The sequence below is a fragment of the Phyllostomus hastatus genome, unplaced genomic scaffold (assembly GCF_019186645.2).
Source record: "Phyllostomus hastatus isolate PE091 unplaced genomic scaffold, TTU_PhHast_1.1 phas_contig_86, whole genome shotgun sequence".
NCBI classification, from domain to species: domain Eukaryota; kingdom Metazoa; phylum Chordata; class Mammalia; order Chiroptera; family Phyllostomidae; genus Phyllostomus; species Phyllostomus hastatus.
The window spans coordinates 81868368-81894353 of NW_025333977.1; the positions used below are offsets into that span (position 1 = coordinate 81868368).

Consider the following 25986-nt stretch of genomic DNA (forward strand, 5'->3'; position numbering starts at 1 on the left):
TCTTGTTTCACCTCTCCTTTACCTACTTTTTTTCTGAAGTATTTAAAAATAAATCCCAGGCATCAGACATCCCAGGCATTATATCATTTCACCCATAAAAGCATCAATATGTATTGCTAACATAAGGACATTTTGTAAATTCTTCTTAATGCTGTTAAGAAGTTTTAATCAATAATACTGCTGTAGTAAGCTAGTTCTGCTTCACTCTAGAAGTAGAATTTCAGAGAGCAATGGCTTAGTCTCACCATACAGTAAATTCTTAACCAGTAAAACTCTCTGGGATCTTTTAAGGCAGAATGACCATAGCACAGCTATAATCTCACTATTCATTAATCTGGGGCTCCTTTTGCAACATAGCCTGGACCAGTTTTCATGACTTTATTTATTTATTTTTTAAGCGGAAAGGCAGACATACCACTCCCTATCACCTTCTCTTCCCTTTCCTTTCTTCCTTTTCTAGGCCTTCTTCCCCACTTTACGAAACCCCACTCCCTGCCTACTTTCCCCACCCCCAGCGGCACACACACAAACTATGCCAAAAGTATACCTTATCTCAGAATACATTAGACAAATGCGTGATTCGCCTCTATGGAAGTCTAACAATAAGACGATGATGGGATACCATTTTGTTTCTCTCCCATGTGGTTTTCAAGATCCTTATAATATTCACCTGAAATGTCTAGTGTTTAGGGGGAAAAGATATTCTACTCTGTACAATTTTAGAGGATAGACTTTATTTATGCCAAAGGTTCTTGTCTTAGTTTTTCAAAAGCAGATTTTAATTAGTTTCTTCCCAAAGAAAAAAGAATTATATATACATAAGTAGAACCTGTGGGATCAAAAAAAGGCTTTATGTTTGAAAAGCAAAACACCAGTGCAATAGTTTGGTAACTTGGTCCTCATTGTCCCTTCTGTTAGAATAAAAAACCCTGGTTACTTGTAGGGTGAAGGTAAGAAAGAATATAATAACAAAACGAACAACCTCATTACCAACCCTAAAATATTACTTGAAAAATTTCCAGAGTTGGCTATATTAGGTAACATGTAATAATAATGTAAATACTAAATTGTACACTACACGTGGTTCTTGGCAATAAAGTTAAGAGGGGAGTTACACGAATCCCAATATTCTCCACCTATGTGCTCGACATTTCTCTTTCCTGCAATTTTATTTGCAAAGTGGCATTTCCTTCATTTCTTTCCCCAAACAGACAATATTGCTGAGAGCATGGTTGCTATATTTCAGTTCAGAAATGGGTTTGTTTCAGTAGTGTGTAGGCAGTCCTGGTAAAACTAAGATCTTTGGGAAGGAATCATGGTATATAAGTGAGGTACTTAACCACAGTTTTCATCATCTTGTCACAGAAAAATCCAGGCTTGTTTTCCATATGTACCCATGAGCCCTTGGTTTAGTTTGGGGCAGCCTTTTGGAAGACACAATGCCACAAACATAATAGTAACAATGACTCCTTTGGGTCATTATTATCTTACTCTCAAACAGAAAAAAAAAAACAACCAAATAAGCAATTTTGGTTTCCCTATAGGCTAAAGATTTAGGTTAGTGGCAACACATCTTTCACTGTTCCAACTTTCACAAACAGGAAAGATCATAGACTTTCTTATTAAGAAAACATGAAATGTATTTTGGAATAGGGTGCAAAATTACAAAGGCTATTCTCCAAATGGTATAAGAATTTCATAGTTAATCCCTCATTTCTGCTAATTAGCAATGACATGCGTATCACTGAACTTCCCCAAGAGATTTCACTGCAAAATCAAATAAAAAATAAGAGGCTAGAAGAAGGAAGTTTCTATAAAAAATAGCTTTTTTGATAAAACAAAGAGACCTAGAAATGAAATGTGTGGGAAAGATGTATGTATAGCTCTGCATCTGAACTTGTGCTTTAATGAGAGCCTGCTCTGCTTCTCTCAGAAAGTCTTCTATGAAATAATGTGCTCCTAATATGACGTTAAGAGATTGTTTGGAGGAGCAAACACGATCCAGAGTCAAAGCACAAAAAAGTACAGAAACTAAAGGAGCCTGAAGTCGAGCAACTCCTAGAAACACTCAGTCTTCCTGCAGACACTCCATAGAGCCAGCTGCTGGGCTTGTGCCAGTGTATATTCTGAGGGTGCTGACAAGAGCTTCCTGTTGTTTAGTCGCTCACTGCGAAGCCAGCTACACATTTCCCCCCTTTTATCCTGTGGTCATATTTAAGCTGCTGAGTAGCCAAGTTTCATTTCCCAAGGGCAGCCTCGGGCTCCTTTAGAACCAGGCTAAGAATGTGGACTGGGACCAAGAGGATCCCAGAGGGCCTGCTACTCTGGTGGCATTTACCAAAGGACCATGCTGTCTCCAGCCAAGTCAATGTAAAACCCTGAGAAGTACGGCAGGTAGATTTTTCCTGCGTCTCAGCTACACCCATGCGCACTGGGGAAATCTAAGTTAGAGGCACTGACAATAATCCCACTGAAGGGGAAAGAAGAAAAGAACTAACCTAAGTAACTTTGAAAAACAATATTTTGGCTAATATGGCTAAAACCAAAAATAACTGTACAAATATTATACTCTAGTTAGTAAATTTGTTTCCATAGCTATATGGATTAGGAATTCTGAAACTATAATATACTAAATAAACAAATAAGAAAATATATTTTAGCCCTGGCTGGCGTAGCTCAGTGGATTGAGCGCGGGCTGGGAACCAAAGTGTCCCAAGTTCAATTCCCAGCCAGGGTACATTCCTGGGTTGCAGGCCACAGCCCCCAGCAACCGCACATTGATGTTTCTCTCTCTCTGTTTCTCTCTCTCTCTCTCTCTCTCTCTCCCCTCCTCCCTTCCCTCCCTAAAAATAAATATCTAAAAAAATATATATATATATATATTTTAGGTAATAAGCCTCAGGTTTCTCACTGTCCAAGAAAGAAGTTGCAGACAAGCAAGAAGGGAAAGCTATGTGGAAACCTGTGGTACTGAGGTAGGGCAGAAGTTATCATTATAAACTCATGATTAAAATATATACAGATACAGAAATAATGTACAAATAAGGAGGAGGGATGGCATGACCGCTGTGTTGTTGCACTGGAACTGGATGTGATAGTGTGAACTCATGGATTTCAATATACACACTGACAGACACAGAAATAATATAACATGTGTGTGCATGGGTTAGTATACGTATATATATATTATTTCCCAGTCCTGTCTGCTGAGAGGGTCCATAAACAGTGACATTCGAGGAGCAGTGAACACACCTAGTTCCAAGGTCTTGGTTTCTAAATATTATTCTCCAATAAAAGGAACCAGGGTTCCATGTAAAAGTAGTTGATTCCAGGGTTAGGGCAGGGAAAATACGACATGAGCCTGAAACATCTTGTGGTGAAAGAAAGAAAGGGAGCACCCAAAAAAGCATTCAGAAAGGGCAAAAGAGTCAACCTAAAGTATTTCCTAATGGCTAAAGTTAGAACAATTTGAGTAGCAAAGTAAAAACAACCATAATATTAGATTATAGCTCACAGAACACAATAAATATCCACAAGCCTATACTGCTACAAATAAATAATTGAATAAATGAATAAACAAACAAATGGGGGGAAAAGGACAGTTTTTCCTTTTAAAAGAATTTCAATTAATAAATGGAGAATAAATAAGTATAAAAATATCATTAGACAAACACCTCACTATGTAACTGTTACAGGTAAGCTCCACCAATGGATATTAAATTAACAGGTTAAAGTTTAAGGATAAGCAGGATAGTTGCATAGTTTCACAATATTTCCTCTAAGGCATTTATGAGTTACAAAGGAGAAATAGTAACTTTCCAGTGGGGAAACTCATCAGACAAGGTTAACATCAACAGTAGTAAGATCTATTAGTGCTATGTGCCCTGGATATGATATGCTGAGATGGGCAGAGCCTCACTTTTTGTAGTATTCTTACCAAAGTGTATAACCTCAATCTAAACAGAAGAAAACATCAGAAAACCAAAACTAAAAGATATTCTACAAAATACCTGACTAGTACTCCTCAAAAATGCCAAGATCATAAAAGACAAGGAAAGACAGGTACCGGGAGGAGACTAAGAAGACATAACAACTAAAGGCAACATGAAATTGTGGACTGAGTCCTGGAACAGAAAAAGGACCTCAGTGGAAAAACTGGTAACATTCTAATAGAAGCTACAGTTTAGTTAATGATATTTAATAATATTATACCAATGTTAATTTCCTAGTTTCGATAATTATACTATGTTTATGTAAGACATTAACATTGGGGAAAACTGGGTGAAGGGTATTCAGGAACTCCGTGTACTGTTTTAGCAACACTCTGTATATCTAAAATTATTTCAAAATAAAAACTTAAAAACAATAAAGTATAGCTTCAAATCAAATAGAATCTGTGGCAAGATGGAAATAATTAATTCATAATCTCTCATTTTAAAATACACTGGCTGGTCCTTTTAAAGTTGAGTAATCTATTTTAGTAGGGCACTCAATTTGTAAAACTCTTAATGTGTCTTAAATTCATACCTAGCACTTCTATCTAAAACATACATTATTTCTTCTTGTACAGCAGGCTTCAATAAAATTTAAAAGTTAATCTTATTGGGAACACAAGTCTTGTTCATCTCTCACTGGCTGGGTAATACATCACAGCACTTTTTCCTTATGCCTTCTCAAGAAGGCCCCCTGAGTACTGATTTCCCTTCCTACTTACTGTCAGAAATCCAAACGGTTACTGCAGCAGGATGAACTAACTTCATGAAGAACGCAGCATCTAAGATTATTTGCCAATCTTTCTCAAAATGTTAATCCCAGTTCTTAACATTACCTCCCCACCACACTTTCCTCTTTATTCCTAAAGCCAAAACTCTGACCAAATTCTTGCTATTTTATATCTGAATAATTACGATCTCTTGACCATTAATCCAAAATGCCACCATCAAATACAACTAGCTTTCTGAAAAAATTACTCAGTTGGGCTTAGTGTTACTTTGCCCCTTGCTGATGGAGCCCTTTGCCATTCTACAAGAATGGTTATAGATGATGTGACAGAATGATGAATAAAAAAACATTACAAGTCCCACCTGGTGATTTTCCTTGTAAGTTTGAATTAATAACTCTTTCAGTTTCTTCTTTCTTTCTTTTGCCAATTTTTCTTCCTCCTGAAGAATATGAACATGTTGAAACATGCCTTTTTCTGGATGTTTTGGAGAACTTTCTTCTTGCTTTTTCTTTTCTCTATTTATAATAATTTAAAAATACATACATAAACAATAGACTTAATAATGAATAATTACAGACCATTGTGGAATGAAGACTAAATTTTCCATCAGAAGACACAGATTTAGATCTGGCTTATTTATTTATTTATTTATTTAAAATTTTTTCATTTTATTTTATTTTATTATTTTTTTAATGTTGTGTAAGTATAGCTGTCTCCATTTTCCCCCAACACTCCCCACCCCCGCCCCACCCATCCCCACCTACCATCCTTGATCCTACTCTCTTTGGCTTTGTCCATGTGTCCTTTAAACATGTTCCTTGATATCCCCCTCCCACCACCATCTGGTTACTGTCAGTTTGTTCTTTATTTCAATGTCTCTGGTTACCTTTTGCTTGCTTGTTTGTTTTGTTGATTAGGTTCCACTTACAGGTGAGATCATATGGTATTTGTCTTTCAGTGCCTGACTCATTTCACTTACATAATGATCTGGCTTTAAAACTACATGATAGGGCCCTGACTGGTGTGACTCTTTGCACTGAGTGCTGGCCTGAGAACCAAAGGGTTGCTAGCTCGATTCCCAGTCAGAGCACATACCTGGGTTGCAGGCCAGGTCCCCAGTAGGGGATGTTCAAGAGGCAACCACACATTGATGTTTCTCTCTCTTTCTCCCTCCCTTCCCTCTCTAAAAATAAATAAATAAATAAAATCTTCAAAACAAAAACAATAAACTACATGGTAGGGTGATTTTTTTGAGCCTTAATTTATTCCTTTTTTAAAATAAAATATGGATTAAATGAAATGAAATTGTTATAATGTGCTCTGAAAAGTAGAAAAGTATTATCTGCTCATGGTAAAAAACTGGAGGGAGATAAAAGCTATCCATATTTCCACACAGACTAAAACACTGATAACATGCCAGTGCTGTTTCACTGTAGAGTCACTGTTTATTCACTTCTCCACTATTTATTAATGCCTGTTATCATAAATAATATTACTTTAATTATCTTTTTGCACAAATCTTTGTCTGGATTTCTGATCATTTTCTTAGGGCAGTTTCCCTAGAATTGGAAATTCCCAGGTCAAGTGATACTAACATTTTTATGGCTCTTGTGTTTATTGCCAAATTGCTTTCTAGAACGTTTAAATCAGTTCATCCGCCAGAAGAATAGCACAGTATCTGTCTCACTGTAACCATGGATAAAATTCTAACTTTTAAAAGAAATGACTGGTGAGTGATCATTTGCTGAGTGCCCACTGGAGCAGAGCTCCCTACTACCAACAAATGTTACTTGCTTCACAGTTTATTTCAGGTCAGCCTAGATTTCTCAGGGCTTAAGAGCAACGGGAAAAGCATGGTTGACCTTAGCAAGAACTCACTAAAACACTGGTGATTGCTTTCTAAGAGGAATGGCATCCAGAGGAGGCCTGAGCCTAGCACTTGAAAGTGAAGGGCAAGCCCACTGCAGAGCTGTTTTAAACTGGGTAGAATAAGAGCAATCAAGAACACAGAGGGAAAAGCTGTGTGGGCTAATGGGGGTGGAAGCGGTTATTTAATAGGTCTTTGTGGCCTCTCTGAGTATTCAGTCACTTCAGGCACACTGTTCCAAGGCCTTTGCAGTTCAAGCATCAATGCTGTGTCTCTGAATAAATACATGTTATTTCCTTTGTGAAGCTCATTTTCTTCATGAGGATACATAATAGTACTACATCCTGTGAGAACTGTTTTGATTTTCCTCTTATGTCAGATATCCTTTTCTTTATCAGTGGCAGCCTGGCAATGCAGACTCTCCCTATGATTGTCAGAAGACACTACACTGACACCATTCACAATAGAATGAGGCACAATTAGTGACTGTGCATAAGGAAACATGTTAAACCTTCAAAATGTTCAGGTAACCTAAGAGATGCAAACTAACCAATATAATACCTATTACAAGTGCAAAATATATTGAAAATGATGATACTTCTCAATGCTAAGAAAACTGGTAAACCGGCCCACGGCCAGCAATAGTAATGTAGTAAGTCCAATCCATTTGGAAAGCAACTTGGCAATATTACAAGAGTCATAAAAAGGCCTATACCATTTAACTCAGTCATTACAATCCTAAGAATATAATTCAAAAGAATAAAAAAGTTCTTTGCTTAAGGATGCTCAGTGCACTATTAGTGAAAAAGTCTGAAGTAGCTGCAATGCTTACCATTATAAGGAGAGGAGATTATTATATAAATTATGGTATAGAACTCAATGGAGTAATGTACAGACCTCAGGACTCCAGTTAATGTGATAATTACAACAATCAGATAAACAAATTAAATGTGCTTTATAGTATGTAAATTAAGTATGTAAAGGGACAAAGACCAGGAAGACATATGGAAGAGTGAAAAGAGTTAATTTGTTAAGATGGTAGAATAGTGGGTGATTTCTTTGTTGTGTTTTGTAATTTTAATGTTTGTTCACTTAAAAAAAACTTTAGAGTACTTCCAAAATGACTGCTTAAACAAAAACGAACTCTACACTGCTCATTGCAGCTGACTTACATTTTCCAAGCCTCTTCCACAGTGCGTCTCCTCTCAATTATCTCTCTCCGCAGCTTTACCATCTCCCTTTGAATCTCCTCCTCCTCTTTCTTGGCCTCCAGAGCCTTCCTTTTCTTCTCTTCCTGTACCAGATACTGAGCCTCTAAGAAGGCCGATTTTTTCAGGGTCTTTTCAATTCTCTGGCGCTCTAATTCTTTCTCCCGTCTTAAGCGATTTTCTTTTACCTTAAGGAGAATACAAGGGTAAAATGCAGCTTTTCAAGTAGAAGAGATTTGCAAAATCATAGAGCACATTTTGAAGTTCAGAATATACCCATTCTGCTCCAGAACCCCACTGTTTATCAGAAGAATGGAGGGAATTCATTTGTTTACTGAGTAAGGGCCAATACAAAATTCTAAGTGAAGTTAGGTAAGATGACTCTCTAACAGTTGGGAATTATCTGCACCACAGAAAAGTTGAAAATCTAATGGGTCAGCTGCCAAGGTCTGTATTCTTATTTAGTAATGATTTCCCACCCATAAGATTTTTCAAAATATACATTACTACTATTTATTTATGCCATGTCTGCATACTAATTATAATCTTTTCAAAAATAATATTTTGGGGAGGCTACACTGTGAAGGATAGAACGGTGATTTACAGATGGTCTCCAACTTATGATGGTTTGACTTACAAGTTTTTGACTTTACAATGGTACAAAAGCAACATGTCTTCAGTAGAAACCATACTTCAAATTCTGAATTTTGATCTTTTTCTGGGCTAGTGGTATGTGGTATAACACACTCTCGTAATACTGGGCAGCAGCAGTGAGATTATTTGGCCCACCTGGAAGCTAATGTAAATGTCCTGAGCACATTTAAGGTAGGCTGGGCAGAAGGTGCGTTACCGTATTTTGCTGTGTATATGTGCAATATTTTGACCAAATTTTTGAGGGAAAAATAAGGATACACATTATACATGGGTAGTACTAATTCCATTTCTATACAGATGTTTTTACTTCTTTTATTTATGCTTATGCAGTAAAAGTGTAACACTAGAGAGCAATAACAATGTTATACGCAAAAGAATACCCTGGAATATGTCAGTCAATTTTGTTTCTAAATATAAATAAGTAAAAAATTGAATTAAAAATTAAAACAAAAGATTTTTCTCCTGAAAGTTTGGGCCAAAAATGTGGGTGTGCACTATACACAGAAGTGCATTATACATGGCAAAAAATGGTAAATGCAGTTTTGACTCACTATATTTTCAACTTACAGTGGATATATTGAGGTGTAACCTCATCATAAGTCAAGGAGCATCTGTATTGCCTTAAGGAACACCACAATCCTTTATTCATTTCTATCACTATTTAAATATATTAGTGATTCTGGGTCAAATTTGAAAATCAAAACCATGAACTTCACAGATATCTCTGAATAAGCACAGTAATTTTAAAGAATCAACTAATTTGCAGGGGTGTCCAACCTGCAGCCTGTGCACTGCATGCAGCCCAGGATGGCTGTGAGTGCAGCCCAACAAAAAATTCTAAATTTACTCAGAACACAAAGATATTTTTTTGTGGTCATGTGTTGTAGTGTATTTAATGTGTGGCCCAAGACAGCTCTTCTTTTCCTAGTGTGGTGCAGAGACACCAAAAGGTTGGACACCCCTGCTAGAGGCGTGACTATTATAAATTAAGGAGTGGTCCTTTCCCTCCTGCTTCACTTGACTTTACTCATATCTAACCCTCCAGATATGACTTCTAGGTAATGGCTATCTCTTATTGAAATGTCTTTCTTCCTTCTTGTTACAAATCTGAACCAGGGTGTACTTCTATGCAGTTTTTCTAACATGCCCAGTACTGATTAGGCACACCTTATCGTTTAAAGCAATCAGAAGTTCAGTGTTATGAAAGACAGCACACATGTGTACACATGAATTCTGGTTTAGTCTCAGCTATGGACATGTGGCAAAGATATGGTCCTTCTGATTCCCTGAAGCTTCTCTGCAAAGTGTGGAGATGCATCTTTTTCCTATAACCTACTGTTCCCTTCAGAGAAAAGAAAGTTTCCATATGACTTTCTAATTCAACACAGCTGAACTAGATTTAATTCAGATTTGTCCTCCCTTTCAAATTATAATCACAAAATGAGTGAATTTTTTTCAGTTGTCTAGAAAAGCATTATCATTATAACATTCACCAGAATATTCATGAATTAATATACTGATGTCTCAATTCAAAAACCAAATTCAAGCAAAACCCAATCTACATACTTATAACAGGAAGTACCACATCCAACTAATAAACTTTAGCCCACAGCTCTATTGGTCAAATTCAATTATTCCCTTTTTGGAGGTTTCTTAAATAGTTTCCTATCCTCGGTTTATGAGCACTACTTTTCTTCTGAAGTTCTTTTATTTTATTCTTTCTAACTGAACCACAGATGGCACCCTTTTTCATAATAAATCCTCAGTCTTTATTTAAGCTTATTAAATGTGTTATACAAAGATTGCTTCCTGTTATCCATTTTAATTTTGTTTTTCCCTCCCACCTGCTTATGTCTTATCTCCATGGTAAGACGAGGATCCTTATGCCACTTCTTGTCTTGCTTTCCATTCATTCCAAGATCTTCCAACATCCCAGAATCCACCACATCTTTATGGAGCAGATGGTCTATAAATTTTTGAACGGTGGTACTTTCCTCTTCTTCCTCCAAATAGCCACAGAAATCTGGGGGAAATAGAAAAATGACAAAAAAAAGAAAAAAAATTAAATTTAAAAATGTTAAGATAATTTCCATATTTATATAAACAATGCTGGTACAATAAAAATACAATAGTGTTAGTGTTCAATACATAGTAACTGATAATGCCAATTGGATGAGTATAGTCCTCACCAATTAACTGCACTGAGAGGGAAAATACCTCTACTCATGAAGAACTGCCCTCACCCATGTCACTAAAGACTTCCTCACAAATTTATTTAATCTAAACATCCTTGAGGACTCGGTTACCTTTTTTGTTTTTAATCCTCACCTGAGGACATATTCTTATTGTTTTTAGAAGTGGGGGTGGAGAAAGAGAAGCATCGATTGGTTTCCGTTCCATGTACGCCCCTACCGGAGATCAAACCCAAGACCTTCTGGTCTATGGGACAATGCTCCAACCAACTGAGCTACACTGGCCAGGGCTCTATTTTTTTTTTAAATGACAATTGCAGTTGTAATTAACAAATAAGCTAAATATTTAAAAGTTTACAATAAGTTTTGACATACACATATACCAATAAACCGTTAATACAATCAAGATAATGAACACATCTGTCAGCCTCAGAAACGTCCTCATGCTTATTTGTAACTCTTCTTCCCATTCTTCCCCAAGCTCTCTGCCCTAACCCAAGCAAACACAGACCTGCTTTCCATCACTACAGATTAGTCACATTTTCTAGAATTTTGTATCATTTAAATCTATGCTATGTACTCTTGGGGGTGGGGGAGGTCAGGCTTCTTTTACGCAGCGTAATTATTTTGAGATTCACCCATGTTGTATCAATGGTTTATCTCTTTTTACTGCTGAGTAGTATTCCATTGCAAATGTATACCACAGCTTATTCAATCCTTCATCTGTGGAAATAACATTTTGGTTATTTCCAGATTTGGGCTATTACAAATAAAGTTGTTATGAACATTTATGTACAAGTTCTTATATAAACATGTCCTTTCTCTTCCCTTGGGAAAAGAAACTTTTTAAGAAACTGCCAAACTGTTTTCCAAAGTGGCTATATGATTTTATATTCTCACTAGCAGTATAGGAATGTACCAGTTCTTCTACATCCTTACCGATACTTAGTAAGGTCTTTTAATTTAAACCATTTTAATAGGTATGTAAATGGTAGTTTTAACTTGTGTTACCCTAACAATTCACAATACTGAACATCTTCCTTGTTGATGTTCTGTTTAGTACACTATGTAGTTACATACACTATTAAAAATAGGATATTGCCCTGACTGGTGTGGCTCAGTGGGTTGGGCACCATCCTGTAAACCAAACGGTTGCTAGTTTGATTCCTGGTCAGGGCACAAGCCTGGGTCGTGGGCCAGGTCCTTGGCTGGGGTCATGCAAGAGGCAACCAATTGATGTTTCTCTCTCCTTTTCTTCCTCCCTCCCTTCTCCTCTCTCTAAAAATAAATAAATAAAATCTTAAAAATAAAGTAAAATAAAATGGGGTATTGAAGTTTCTAGCTGATATTGTTGAACTACCTATTTCTCCCTCCAATTTTGTCAGTTTCTGCTTCACATATTTTGGGACTCTTTTGTTACATATACATACGTTTATGCTTATGTTTTCTTGATGAACTGACCCTTTGTTCAATATAAAATGCCCTTTTTTGTCTCCAGTAACACTTTTTTTAAAAAAAATCTTGGTCTATTTTTTTTCTCGTATTAGCAAGCTGCTCTTGCTCTTTTTCTGGTCACTGTTTACATAGTTATCTTTTTCCACCCTTTTACTTTCAACCTTTTTATATCTTTGAAACTAAATTGTGTCTCCTATAGATAGCATATAGGTAGGTCATGTTTTTAAATTCAATCTGCCAATCTGTCTTTGATTGGAATCTTTAATTCATTTATATTTAATATAATTCCTGATAAGGAAGGAAATACATTTATCATCTTGGTATTTCTTTTTGATATGTCTTATGTAAATGCCCTTTGTTAAGTTAAAGAATTTACCTTCTATTACTAGTTTGTTAAGAGTTTTTAATTAGGTCAAAGTACTTTTCCTATGTCTACTGAGATAATCACATGTTAATTAATATTTTTGGTAAGCATCGTTTTATGGCTACACAATAATTTTGTTTAATGTTTTACTAAAAAAATTGAAATTAAATTAAACTAACTCCCCCAAAACAAAACTCTATAAGCATAAGATGAGTGAGATCTGGTATGACACTAGGCAGTAATAGCCAGCCTAAGTAAAGAGACATAACTAGCTGTATTAGCACCATAGGAAAGAAAATAATAGTTTCACTACATTTCATATATGCTTCAGAATAAATATGAAGTACTAAAATGCCTCACTTTAATAATGACATTAATAAACTAGAAAACATTCAGAAGGTGGCAACTGGGATAAGATCTAGACACGATTAGATAATAAAGAACTGTTGAGAGAACTGGGGTTAATTCAATCTAGGAGCAGTGGGGTATATGAGGGATCAGATATTATTACAGCTTCCACAAAAACATAAAGACTGTTCTTGAGATAGGGAATACATTATTATTTTCTGTGGCATTATAGGGTAAAAGTTACTGAGGACAACTTCTGGCCAAGATGGAAGCGTAGGTAGACACACTGTGCCTCCTCACACAATCAAAAGGACAACAACAAATTTAAAAACAAAAAATGACCAGAACTGCCAGAAAGTCAAGTGTATGTAAGTCCATACACTTGGTTACAACCAAGTGTAACAGGGTGTGGTCAAGGGGGGGGCAAATAGGGATTTCTAATGGGGTCCAGAACTCAGAGTGTTCAGGAAATATTAGAGAAAAATATATATATGATGTCCTTACCCCCACCAGTCTGAGCTGGGGGATGGGACACATGGAGCAGGGCCATAGAGAGCTGTTTTGTATAGTAACAGCTTTGCAGCTTTTGGCATCACCATTTAACATATCTAAAGCCTCTAACTGGTTTCATAGATATGTTAAATAGCTGTGGCCATGCTTTGAGCCAGGGGGATGGGAGTGACTTCAACCCAGGATATAACTGGGAAGCAACTCCCCCTGGTTACAGCGCCTGCGTGAGAGCTTGGAGATGACTGGCTCCAAGCCATGGGGCCATGCCTCCCGGACTTACTATGGCAGCCCACCAAAGCTGGAAGGATACAGGAATGCTGGAAGGTGTGGGAGGAGTTGGAAATGGGGCTGCAGAGGAAGATTGGCACTGGGATTTAAACCCAGATGCAGAAGCCCTGACAGGAATCACCAAGTGGGTTCGGGTTGCTACCTGTTGCCATGTAGCTTAGGAAGTAGGAGAGACTTTGCCTGGAAGAAAAGGAGTGAAAGGACTCTTGCTGATGGGCCATGAGAAGGTGCCACATGGCTTTGGATTAACTGGAGATTGTGGTGATGACACAGCTGATGGTGCCAGGAGCCTGAATCATGGACTTCTACTTTTTTTTCTGAGATACAGTACCCTAGACTGGGCAGAGGGAGAAGGAAGGACTTTGTGTATTTGTGGGTATTCTAAAGAACTTTAGTATTTTAACGAAGACATTAAGTCATTACTCTAAGTCTGTATAACCTTTGAATAAATAATTCCTTTCCTTTTCACCAATCTCTGGCATTGAGAGATGTCTTTCTTCTGGTAGCAGGCAAAGCAAACCTAGTACGGGGGGGGGAACCCCTGGAGAAAAAGGGGGAGTCCTTTTGGTAACAGTATATCATTCACTCCCCCCAGGGTCTGTTCTGTAACACAAGGAGTTAAAGAAGAAACATTCATCCAGACCTGTAGGAGGGCCAGGAATGGGAACCCGGGGCAGAGAGGACTCAAGGCAAGGCCGCAGCTGGAGAAACGGTGGGTGACAGGGCAGCTGGCAGATGGGGCAGTCCACATTTGTGTGCAGATAAACTGGGAGAAACAACTGGGAAGCAAGACAGACAAGCAACCCAGAGTTCCAGCGCAGGGAAATAACGCCTCAAAACCTCTGACTGAAAAAATCTTTGGGGGTTGAGGCTACAGGAGAAACCCCCAGCCTCAAAGGAGAATTCATTGGAGAGACCCACAGGGTCCTAATGCACACAAACCCACCCACCCAGGAATCAGCACCAGAAGGGCCCAATTTGCTTGTGGGAGGTGGGGGAAGTGACTGAAAGTTGGCCAAGAGCTGAGCAAGTGGCATTGTTCCCTCTCAGGCCCCTCCCACACATACAGCGCCACCAAGCAGCAACGAGGGTTGCCCTGTCCTGATGAACACCTAAGTCTCCGCCCCTTACTACGTAACAGGCATGCTGAGACAAAAATGGCCCAAATGAAAGAACAGATCAAGATTCTAGAAAAAATACAGCTAAGCGACAAAGAGATAGCCAACCTATCAGATGCACAATTCAAAACTCTGATAATCATGATACTCACAGAACTGGTTGAGCTCAGTTGCAAAATGGAGGGGAAAAGTGAAGGCTATGAAAAGTGAAATAAACAAAAGTATATAAGGAACCAACAGTGAAGGGAAAGAAACTGGGACTCAAATCAATGCTTTGGAACAGAAGGAAAAAATAAATGTTCAACTAGAACAGAATGAAAAAACAAGAATTCAAAAAACTGAGGAGAGGCTTAGGATCCTCTGGGACAACTTTAAATGTTCCAACATACGAATTATAGGGGTGCCAGAAGAAGAGGTAGAGCAACAAGTGGAAAATTTATTTGAACAAATAATAAAGGAGAACTTCCCCAATCTGGCAAAGGAAATAGACTTCCACGAAGTCCAAGAAGCTCAGTGAGTCCCAAAAATGTTGGACCCAAGAAGGAACACGCCAAGGCATATCATAATTACATTAGCCAAAGTAAAAATGAGGGAGAGAATCCTAGAAGCAGCAAGAGATAATGAGACAGTAACCTACAAAGGAGTTCCCATAAGACTGTCAGCTGATTTCTCAAAAGGGACCTTGCAAGCAAGAAGGGGCTGGGAAGAAGTATTCCAAGTCAGTAAAGGCAAGGACCTACATCCCAGATTACTCTATCCAGCAAAGCTATCATTTAGAATGGAAGGACAGATAAAGTGCTTCTCAGATAAGGTCAAGTTCAAGGAGTTCATCACCACCAAGCCCTTATTATATGAAATGTTAAAGGGACTTATCTAAGAAAAAGATGATCAAAAATACCAACAGTAAAATAAAATTAGCATTTAAAAATCAAAACCAAAATATGAATAGTAAAATGACAACAAACTTAAACTATCAACAACTAAACCTAAAAAAACAAAAACGAACTAAGCAAACAACTAGAACAGGAACAGAGTCACAGAAATAGAGATCACATGGAGGGTTATCAGTGGGGAGGGAAGGGAGAAGGAATAGGGGGAAAGGTACAGGGAATAAGAAGCATAAATGGTAGGTACAAAACAGATGGGGAGGTTAAAAATAGCATGGGAAATGGAGAAGCCAAAGAACTTATACGTATGACCCATGGACATGAACTAAGGGGGGAGGATTCTGGTGGCAGGAGGGGTACAGGACAAAGAGAATAAAGGGGAGAAAAAAATAGATAACTGTAATAGCGTAATCAATAAAATATATTTAAAAGAGTTTAAAAAAAGTTCCTGAGGATAAAATTCTAACTCTCCCAACTAAGAGAAAATGCAATGAAGAGTAGAGCCTCACAACAGCAGAAGGGGCCCCTCCAAAGAGCAGGCCCTCTGTCTTGGGAGGTGTTCAGGCAGAGATTGTATCACCCCACGTTAGGTGTACTGTAGAAGGATCTCTGTGTAGGGGGTGAAGAGAATAGATCAGGCTAGGTGATCTTGAAGGATTTCTCTAACTTTAAGAGCTCATGACTTTGTGATTCCTGAGCCGGTGATATTGAAGATTCCTAACAAAGGGAACGCTGCCAGGTGTGTTCACCAAGGGAGTCTGAGCAATGCATGAGGAGCTGCCACCACTGTCACCCTGCCTACCATTATGCTCAGGGGAAAAAGTCTCAAGACTCTGGCTACATTTGAGGAATCATCACAAGTTAGTTATTTAACCTGTCTGACACTAGCTCTGTGTACAAGGAATAACTTTTTTATAAAGATATATAAAGGACTTTATAAATATAAAATGATCTATGGGTGTTTAAATGCAGTGTCCAAAGTAAATAGTCATCTGACAACATAGGATGAAGCACTCTTAAACAGCATTACTTACCATTATAATCATAAGAATTATAAATCATAGAGTATTTTAAAGAACATCATGAATTTACTGAGGATATAGATAATTTAAATTGAATCAAGAAAAATTAAAGCCAATTATAAACATAAGCAAAACACTGAAAAGCTAAATAACATATTTATTATTCAAAACAATTGAAAATAAACACATCCTTGCCCTGACCAGTGTGGCTAGTTGGTTGGGTGTTGTCCTGGACAGTGAAAGGTTGCCAATTTGATTCCATGACAGGGCACTTGCCTAGGTTGTGGGTTCAGTCCCTGGTTGGGGTGCACATGACACTCATCCAATAGATGTTTCTCTGTCACACTGATGTTTCTCTCCCTTTCTTTCTCCCTCCCTTCCCCTCTCTCTAGAAATAAATAAAATCTTAAAAAAAAAAGACATCTTAGACACATTCATTGGATGTTAAAGCTTAGAACAATGAGATCAGTTCTTACCATCAAACTTGTCATGTTTTAAATGACCACTGGCTTCTAAAACAGGAGGGATACTTGACACAGTGTCTTCAGCTTCCCCATCACTTGCTAGTTCATGCTTAAGTTTGGTGTCTAGCCACTCACGGACCAGCTCCTGAGCTACCAATGAAACAAAAACATTCTTTTAGTATTTCAGTTACTTCAGGGACCGTTCATCATTCACTGTTTTCATTCATTCAGTAAATATTAATTGAGCACTGATCATTTGTCCAGATGCATTGTTCTTGATGCTAGAAATACAGCAGTGAACAAAACAGGAAAAATTACACCTACACCAGAAAGCTTACATTCTAATTGGGGAAGAGAGACCATGAACAAGTAGAGCAGAAGAGCAGGGTCCTGGCTGGTGTGGCTCAGTAGCTTGAGCACTGGCCTGTGAACCAAAGGGTTACCAGTTCGATTCCCAGTCAGGACACATGCCTGGGTTGTGGGCTGGTTCCCAGCAGGGGGCAAACGAGAGGCAACCATACACTGATGTTTCTCTCCCTCTCTTACTCTCTCTAAAAATAAATAAATAAAATCTTAAAAAAAAAAAAAGAAAATCAAAGCAGGAGAAAAAGAAATAGTATATAAGAAATGGAAGATAGGTGTTGGTAGTTTTAAATTGGGTAGTAAAAGGAGGCCTCACAAAGAAGATATTTTAGCAAAGAAGGGGAGGAAGTGAGGGTGTGAGTCATATGGATATGTAAGGGACATTATTCCATGCCTAAGGCAGGCGAGTGTTTAGTGTGTTGGAGAAATAGTAAGGTGGCATTGTAGTGGGAGAGGAGTGAGTGAAGGGCATTGGGAGAAAGGGGAGAAGATGAGGTGGTAGTGGTAATATGGGAATCAGGATTAGAGCAGTGGTTCTAGATTAGGGCAAAAATGGGCTCCAAGGGACATCTGGCAATGCCTGAAGCCATTTTTTGTTGTCACAACTGGAGGAGATGATATTGGCATTTAGCAGGTGGAGACCAGGGACGCTGCTAAACATCCTACAATGCACGTGGCAGCACCAACAAAAATTATCTGGCCCAAAATGTCAACAGTGTCGAGGCTGAAAACCCTTTCTTTAGAGTCCTGACACCATTCTAGGTACTTTGGCTTTTACTCTGAATGCAATGGGAAGCCCCAGGAGGGTTGTGAGCAACCAGGCCACTCTGCCTAGTATGTTGAAATAAACTATAGGGGATACACATGGAGGCAGGGCATACCAACTGGAGGACAAATGCAATGATCTAGGAGAGGGGTGATGATGGCCGGGACCTGGAGAAGAGCTATTAAAAATGGTAATATTCTAAAAAATAATGTTTTGAGGTAAAGTTGACATGATTTGCTGATGGACTGGATGTGGAATGTGAGAGAAAAAAATGTACAGGTTTTTGGCCTAAGCATCTGCAAGAATGGAGATACCACTTACTGAGCCAGGGAAGGCCAAGGGAACAGCAGGTTGGGAGGAAGGTCAGGAGCTCAGTTTTAGACTTGTTAGGTTTGAGATGCTTATGAGATATCTAAACAGGGATGTCAAATAGGTATTTCAGGGGAGAGGTGAAGAAATCCAAGCTGAAGAAATTAATGTGGGTGCTATTAGTATACAGATGGTACCTAAAGCTGTAAAAGTGGATGGAGTTGCCAGAGGAAGGTGGATAGAAACTAGTTCAAGGACGAACCCTGAGGAACTGCAGTATTTATGGGCCGCAGAGATAAGGCAGAACCAGGAAAGCAAACTAGGAGGGAGTGGTCATTGAGACAGGAGACAAAAAACTGAATGTGATATCCCAAAAGCCAACTGCATTTGGATTTCTTTCCTAGTGATATCAAGAAAAATCTTAAATATATAGGTGAGAAACATCTACTTTAGTATTACCTTCTTCATTTCCAAAGTTCTTATGGGTATGGTACGGGGGTTTCAAAAAAGAAAAATATTCCCCCCAAAATTTATTTATAAAAAATTGTGTATTTATTCTTACATGTTTAAAATTCAGTCACCTTCAAAGTTCTCTCCATTTGATGCAATACACCTACTGAGATGCACTGCCACTGCTCAGAACAGTTTTTGAACTCTTCAATTTTGGTGGCTTTTAGTGCTTCTGCCATTGTTTTCTTTCACTTTTTCCACATGGGCAAAATGTTTCCCTTTGAGGACTTTTTCATCCAGGGAAACAAACCAAGGGAAAAGAAAAGTCACTTGGGGTGAGTTTAGGTGAACAGGGAGTACAGGGCATTGGAGTCATGCCGCTTCTGGTCAGAAACACTGAGCACAGTGTGGGCAGGTGCACTGGTCAATTACCCACCATGAAAGGGGCAATGGGTTGAAACGGTCTTCACACTGAGGCTGAACCCAGCCTCTCACGATAACACCAGTTGGTACACTCATACAGATTGGTTTCTAGAATACTCACCTAGCAGGGGAAGTCTGTACTACCAGGGGCGTGCCCTCCAGAAAATTATTCCATTTGGGGAGTTCCCCCCTCATATGTCAGCATTATCTTCATCATTAGTATCATTAACACATAGCTCTGAGAGAATGGAATGTTTCTAATATATTAAATGATGCGAAAAGACACTTAATATAGATAGCTATGATACATAAAGTGGGAAAAAATGAATTAAGGTAGTAGAAAGTAGATGTAAAACGTATACTAGCAGCAAACATTTTTGGCTTTCAGAGGAAAGCAGAGAAAGGGAACAGACATTTATTGAGTAACCCTGTGTATAATTCAGATATTTAGGTGTATGATAACTTATATATAGAATAATCATATCTACTAAACACACTTCATTGGTAAATAGAGGTTTATAATAGTCCCGCACCCCCTTACCCATGGGAGAAATGTTCTAAGACCCCCAGCAAATGCCTGATACAGTGGACAGTACCAAATCCTATGTGTACTGTTTTATCCTATACATACATACCTATAATAAAGTTTAGTTTATAATTAGGCACAATAAGAGATTAACAGTAACTAATGGTGAAACAGAACAGTTATAACAATACACCGTGATAAAATTTATGTGAATGTAGTTTTTCTTTCAAAATATCTTATTGTTCTACATTCACCTTTTTACTTAAAGGAAGCACTTACAGCTTCTTTGGCATATCTGAATTGCCAGCATCACTACTCTTGTACTTTGGGGCCATTATTAACTGAAATAAATGTTACTGGAACACAAGCATTGTGATACTATTGCATTCTACCTGGTAACCAGGACAGCTACTAGGTGACTAAGGGGAGGGCAGTGATTTTCAGTGCGGATAAGCTGGACGAAGGGATGATTCACATTAAAACAAAGCAGACAGTGAGAGATTTCATCCTCTACTCAAAATGACATGCAAGTTAAAATTTATGCATTTTATTTATTTATGGAATTTTCCATTTAATATTTTTTTGTGGAAAGTGAAACCATGGGCAAGGGGGGACTACTATGCTATTAAGCGTTCCAAAAGAGTAAAAATGGTAACTTTCCCTGGAGTGCTCAACTGTAGGAACTCCTCACGCTGGACCAGAGGAAGGGTACAGAAGGCTTACTTAAAGCAGAATTTCTCAAAGGACGTTCTCAGAACACTAGCTCGTGTAGGATATTAACAGCTAGTTGATGAGAGGCAAAGAGGATAAAAACCTTCAAAAACCACATTCCATCCATATACCAGTACTTCCTAACGCGGTCACTAATTTCTCCAGATAATAACAGGTATTTCTGGATAAAAAGTTTCGTGGTATAGGAAAGCTGAGAAATGGGATAAGTAAAAACATTTTTAACTGCAGGACTCCTCAGAAGTATATTGTGTAATCTTGTTGGCGGAATGGAAAGTAGGATGGGTAAGACATCCCTTGCCAATTTCTGAATCCAGCTTGTCCCTCCGTCTCCAGCACTACCAACCACCCAGGACCAGGAACTATTACTGCCACCCCAGCTACTGCCACAGCCTCCCACTATTCTCCTTTTTCCCACTTTTTCTCCTCTATAATAAATTTTTAATATATTTAAAAAAGTTATCCTATTAAAACTTTTCAATGCTTAAATTATCCTGCTTAAAACCTTTCAATGATGCCTCATCATACTCTGAAGAAAATCTAAATTCTTTTTGTGGGTTCATAAGGCGCCGTGTGACATGTCTCCTGTGTGACATGTCTCCTGTGCACTCCTGCAAGCCCATCTCTCTTGGGAAGCTCCAGCCACACTGGTGACCACACTGGTCATCCTTCAGTTCTTTCAGCTTGTCTATACTTTAGCTCTTTTTTTTTTTTTAGATTTTATTTATTTATTTATTTTTAGAGAGAGGGTACCGGAGGGAGAAAAAGAGAAGCATCAATGTGTGGTTGCCTCTCACGCACCCTCTACTGGAGACCTAGCCTGCAACTCAGGCAGGTGCCCTGACTGGGAATCAAACCAGCAACCCCTTAGGTCACAGGGTGGCGCTCAGTCCACTGAGCCACACCAGCCAGCGCTGTACTCTAGCTCTTGATGCCACCTTTTCCTCAGCTTGGGATGTTCTTCCTCCATCACTGCTCAGACAGCTCTTTCTTGTTATTCTGGTCCAGACTTGAATTATTTGTCACTATCTGATAATTTTTAAAATTTTTTCTTATTCTCACACTAAAATGTTTACTGCATAAAAACCAAGGCTTTGCCTGCCTTGTTCACAACCTGTTCCTCTAGTGCCTAAAATAGTTCCTGACACTGAATAGATTTAAATATACATGTGTTGAATAAAAGAAGTAAACTGAATAATTGGAGACATAAATAATCCAGATGGAAGTTGGCTTCCAGCACATGGTACTGACTTTCCTCCTGTCTCTATGGCCTCTTCTTCCCAGGCTTTTTCTGCTAGTTCCTCCTAATTTCTTCTTCCCTAAACAGCGGAGTTAGTCAGGGCATCAGTAACTAAAACACTAAACTGCAGAGGAATAAGTGCTTTGGGGAGGTAGGAAGGTTAGGTCAGTTGTAGGCTCTCTTCATAAGGAACAAAGGTGAATTATAAACCAGTGGTCAAATTCACAGGCTGCCCTCTGAGCCACCATGAATACCTTCCAACACTCATCAGTTAGCTGTTACTTATGTCAAATTGCCTCTGGCTGTGGTTCTATTTCAGAAGACAAAATGGACCTTAAACACAGCGTAACCTGTAATACTGAGTTAATTCCAGAGTAAATTAGCTTCAGGGAAGTAAAGTAAACAAAACTTAAGAAGAAGAGAAAGAAAAGCTTTCTTTCATACTTTGGAATTCATTATAGGTTATGCTGTAATAGGTTGTACTCCAAAGAACTGTTAACTTCAAAGCAGGAAAATGTAGTCTCTCACCTTCTGCATAGACTTCATCATGATCCTCTATTTGCTCAGATGTTTCCAAATCTATATTTTGGCCCCAAAGCCTTCTGAATAAATCAGAACTTCCAGCAGAAAATGCTTTCAAAACTCCAAATTCTGAAGCTTTCTCCACTTTCTTTAATATAACAGAAAAAAAATCCATTAAGATGACAACTTTGTACAGAGTTAGAAAATTTCTCTCCAACCCTCAAGAATCTGATTTTTTACCAGCTACTAAAATACTTTCATTTTTCCATTTCTGCAGGGACTGTGAGGCTTAAACATCCACCCTAAATAATTCCATTCATTAAACATGAAATTAATTATAGTATTTTACCAGGTGTTCACAACGTTTGTATTAGAACAAAATGTTATTTAAGCTTTAGGTAACTTTTGCTAAGCATTAGTTATGGGATTTGACACTTGAATATTTTATTTTAAATAAAAAATATACTATTAGTTTCCATGCTACTGAAATTTGCATATGAATGTGAGGCAGAGGTAGAGTAGCTATACTTCCTTGAATTACTAACCTGAAAGAAGTATTCCACCATATGGGCAAACTATAGGCTAAATAAAATTGGGATAAAAAGTCTCTGAACTTTAGTCTTCAGAATATTTTAAGTCAACAGTAAGGATCTAGTAGAAACAAGGCCAAATTCAGGGGCTTGGAGGAGCGGATGGCAGAGGTGCACAAACTTTCTCAGCATTTTGGCTTACCCACACAGTATAAAAGAACTTATTTCCCAATTAAAGCCCTGCTTTCCCCCTTCCCGTCTCCATAAACCTGCTTTCCTCCATGTCTTCTGTGTCCTAGGTCTTCTAACTCGGGTAGTGACAACTCCGTTCTTTCAGTTCCTCAAAAACCTTCTTGAATATGGTTTTTCTCTCACTCTTTCTTTCTTAACCCACATACAGGAAAACTGTTGACTCTATTTTGAAAACATATCCAGGATCTGACCCCTTCTCATCACCTCGACAGCTATTACTCTAGTTCAAGGCACCACAATTTCTTGACTGGGTTTCTGTAACAGCCTCCAGCACAGCAGCCAGAGACCACTTTAAATGAAAGGCATAACATGTTAGAAGTGCTCTCAAACCCTTCCATGGCTCCCTATTTCACTCAACTCAGAATAAAAACCTAAGTCCTTATATCAAGCTTCAAGGTCCTGCACCACCAGGTCCTTTGTGAGTTCTCCAACCTCCTTCTCTCTATTCTTCCCATTGCTCCCTCGCCTTCAGCCACACTAACCCCTGTGTTCCTTCCTCCTCAGATATGCCCAATATGTTCCCACCTCAGGACCTCTGCACTGAACTTCCCTCTGTGGACAGCTGTCCCCCAGATATCTGTATGACTTGTCCCCTCGCCCCCCACCCCAATCTTGAGTGTCCGCTTTGTAGTAAGGCCTTCACGGATGATCCTGTATGGATTTGCAACCACCCCCTCATGGCTCTCCCTATTCCCCTTCTGCTTAGACTTTATAGCACTTAAGACCTTATAATATATTTGTCATTTGTTGCTCTGCCTAAGTAGAATGTAAACAGAAATTTTTGTCTTTTACATGCATGAAACCCCTAACACCTAAAAAGTATTTGGAACATAACAGGTGCCCACAAATATCTGTTAAAGAATGAATACATGAGGACTTCCAGCAAGATGGAGGCATAGGTGGACGCACCGTACCTCCACGTACAACCAAGATTAGAACAACAACAATTTAGAGGCAGAATAACACCCAGAACTGATAGAGAATTTATCTGAATGGAAGTCGGACTGCCAAGAAGTTGAAGTAGACTCGTTCATCCAGACCAGTAGGAGGGGCGGAGAGGAGCAGCCCAGTGCGGGTCGCAGCGAGAGGAGAACAGGGAAAACTGGGCGCATAAGGCATCCAGGAGCGCGTAAGGCATCTGGGGCGCGCAAGATCGCAGCGGATGGACCCTGAGTGTGCAAGCGGCAGCTGGCGGACCCAGTGAGGCAGCGATTGTGGACTAGGGCAGAGTGTGCAACCCAGGATCCCAGAGAAGGAACTGAGGTCGCAGGAGAATGGAGCTACCGCCATTGTTCCCTCCCACCCCCGCCCCCACCCCCATATACAATGTCACAATCTAGCGACTGGGGTGCCCAGCCCTGGTGAATACCTAAGGCTCCGCCCCTCACCATAACAGGAGCCACCAGACCCCCCCCCCAAAAAAAGAGAGAGACATGTCTCAAACAGGAGAACAGATCAATGCCCCAGGATTCATCATTTTAAGCGACTAAGAGATAGCCAATCTATCAGACGCACAGTTCAAAACACTGGAGATCAGGAAGCTCACAGAATTGGTTGATTTTGGACGCAAATTAGATGAAAAAATGCAGGTTACCATAAAAGAGATGAAGGAAAATGCATGGAGAACCAATAGTGATGGGAAGAAAACTGGGACTCAAAATAATAGAGTGGACCAGAAGGAAGAAAAAAACAACCAAACAGGAAAGAATGGAGAAATAAGAATTCAAAAAAAAAAATGAGAAGCTTAGGAACCTCCAGGACATCTTTAAACGTTCCAACATCCAAATTATGGGGGTACCAGAAGGGGAAGAGGAAAAGCAACAGATTGAACACGTAGTTGAACAAATAATAAAGGAGAACTTCCCCATTCTGGCAAAGAAAATAGACTTCCAGGAAATCCAGGAAGCTCAGAGAGCCCCAAAGAAGTTGGACCCAAGAAGAAATACACCAAGGCACATCATCATTACATTAGCCAAGGTAAAAATGAAGGAGAGAATCCTAGAAGCAGGAAGAGATAAGGGGACAGTCACCTACAAAGGAGTTCCCATCAGACTGTCAGATGATTTCTCAAAAGAAACCTTCCAGGCAAGAAGGGGCTGGAAAGAAGTATTTCAAGTTATGAAAGACAAGGACCTATATCCCAGATTACTCTATCCAGCAAAGCTTTCATTTAGAATGGAAGGGCAGATAAAGTGCTTCTCAGATAGGGTCAAGTTAAAGGAGTTCATCATCACCAAGCCCTTATTATATGAAATGTTAAAGGGACTTATCTAAGAAAAAGAAGATAAAGAAAAAATATGTATAGTAAAAGGACAGCAAAATCACAATTATTAACAACCACACCAAAAGCAAAACCAAAAGAAACTAAGCAAACAACTAGAACAGGAACAGAACCACAAAAATGGAGATCACATGGAGGGTTAGCAACAGGGGAGTGGGAGGAGGAGAGAGGGGGAAAAGATAGAGAGAATAAGTAGCATAGATTGTAGGTTGAAAATAGATAGGGGGAGGGTAAGAATAGTATGGGAAATGTAGAAGCTAAAGAACTTATAAGTATGACACACGGACATGAACTAAAGGGGGGGATGTGGGTGGGAGAGGGTGTACAGAGTGAAGGGGAGTGAAGGGGGAAAATGGGACAACTGTAATAGCATAATCAATAAAATATATTTAAAAGAAAAAAAAGAAATGAATAAATGAAAAATTTATTTTAAAAAGTAGCATTTTCCCATAGTTTACATTGTCACTACACCTATTTTGAAAATAGGCTTGGTAT

At 38.8% G+C, this 25986-nt stretch overlaps 1 protein-coding gene across 6 annotated transcripts in view; it reads right to left on the minus strand.

The window, feature by feature from the left end:
* Positions 1-25986, minus strand: part of CCDC191 (coiled-coil domain containing 191) — an 87548-nt gene that overhangs the window by 53060 nt on the left and 8502 nt on the right. For all 6 annotated transcript variants that reach the window (XM_045851017.1, XM_045851022.1, XM_045851021.1 and 3 more), the window contains exons 3-7: positions 22435-22576; positions 17113-17250; positions 10297-10475; positions 7763-7986; positions 5085-5238 (exon numbers count right to left, since the gene is read on the minus strand). In XM_045851017.1, coding sequence (XP_045706973.1) covers positions 5085-5238; positions 7763-7986; positions 10297-10475; positions 17113-17250; positions 22435-22576 — 837 coding nt within the window. The remainder of the gene's footprint in view (positions 1-5084; positions 5239-7762; positions 7987-10296; positions 10476-17112; positions 17251-22434; positions 22577-25986) is intronic.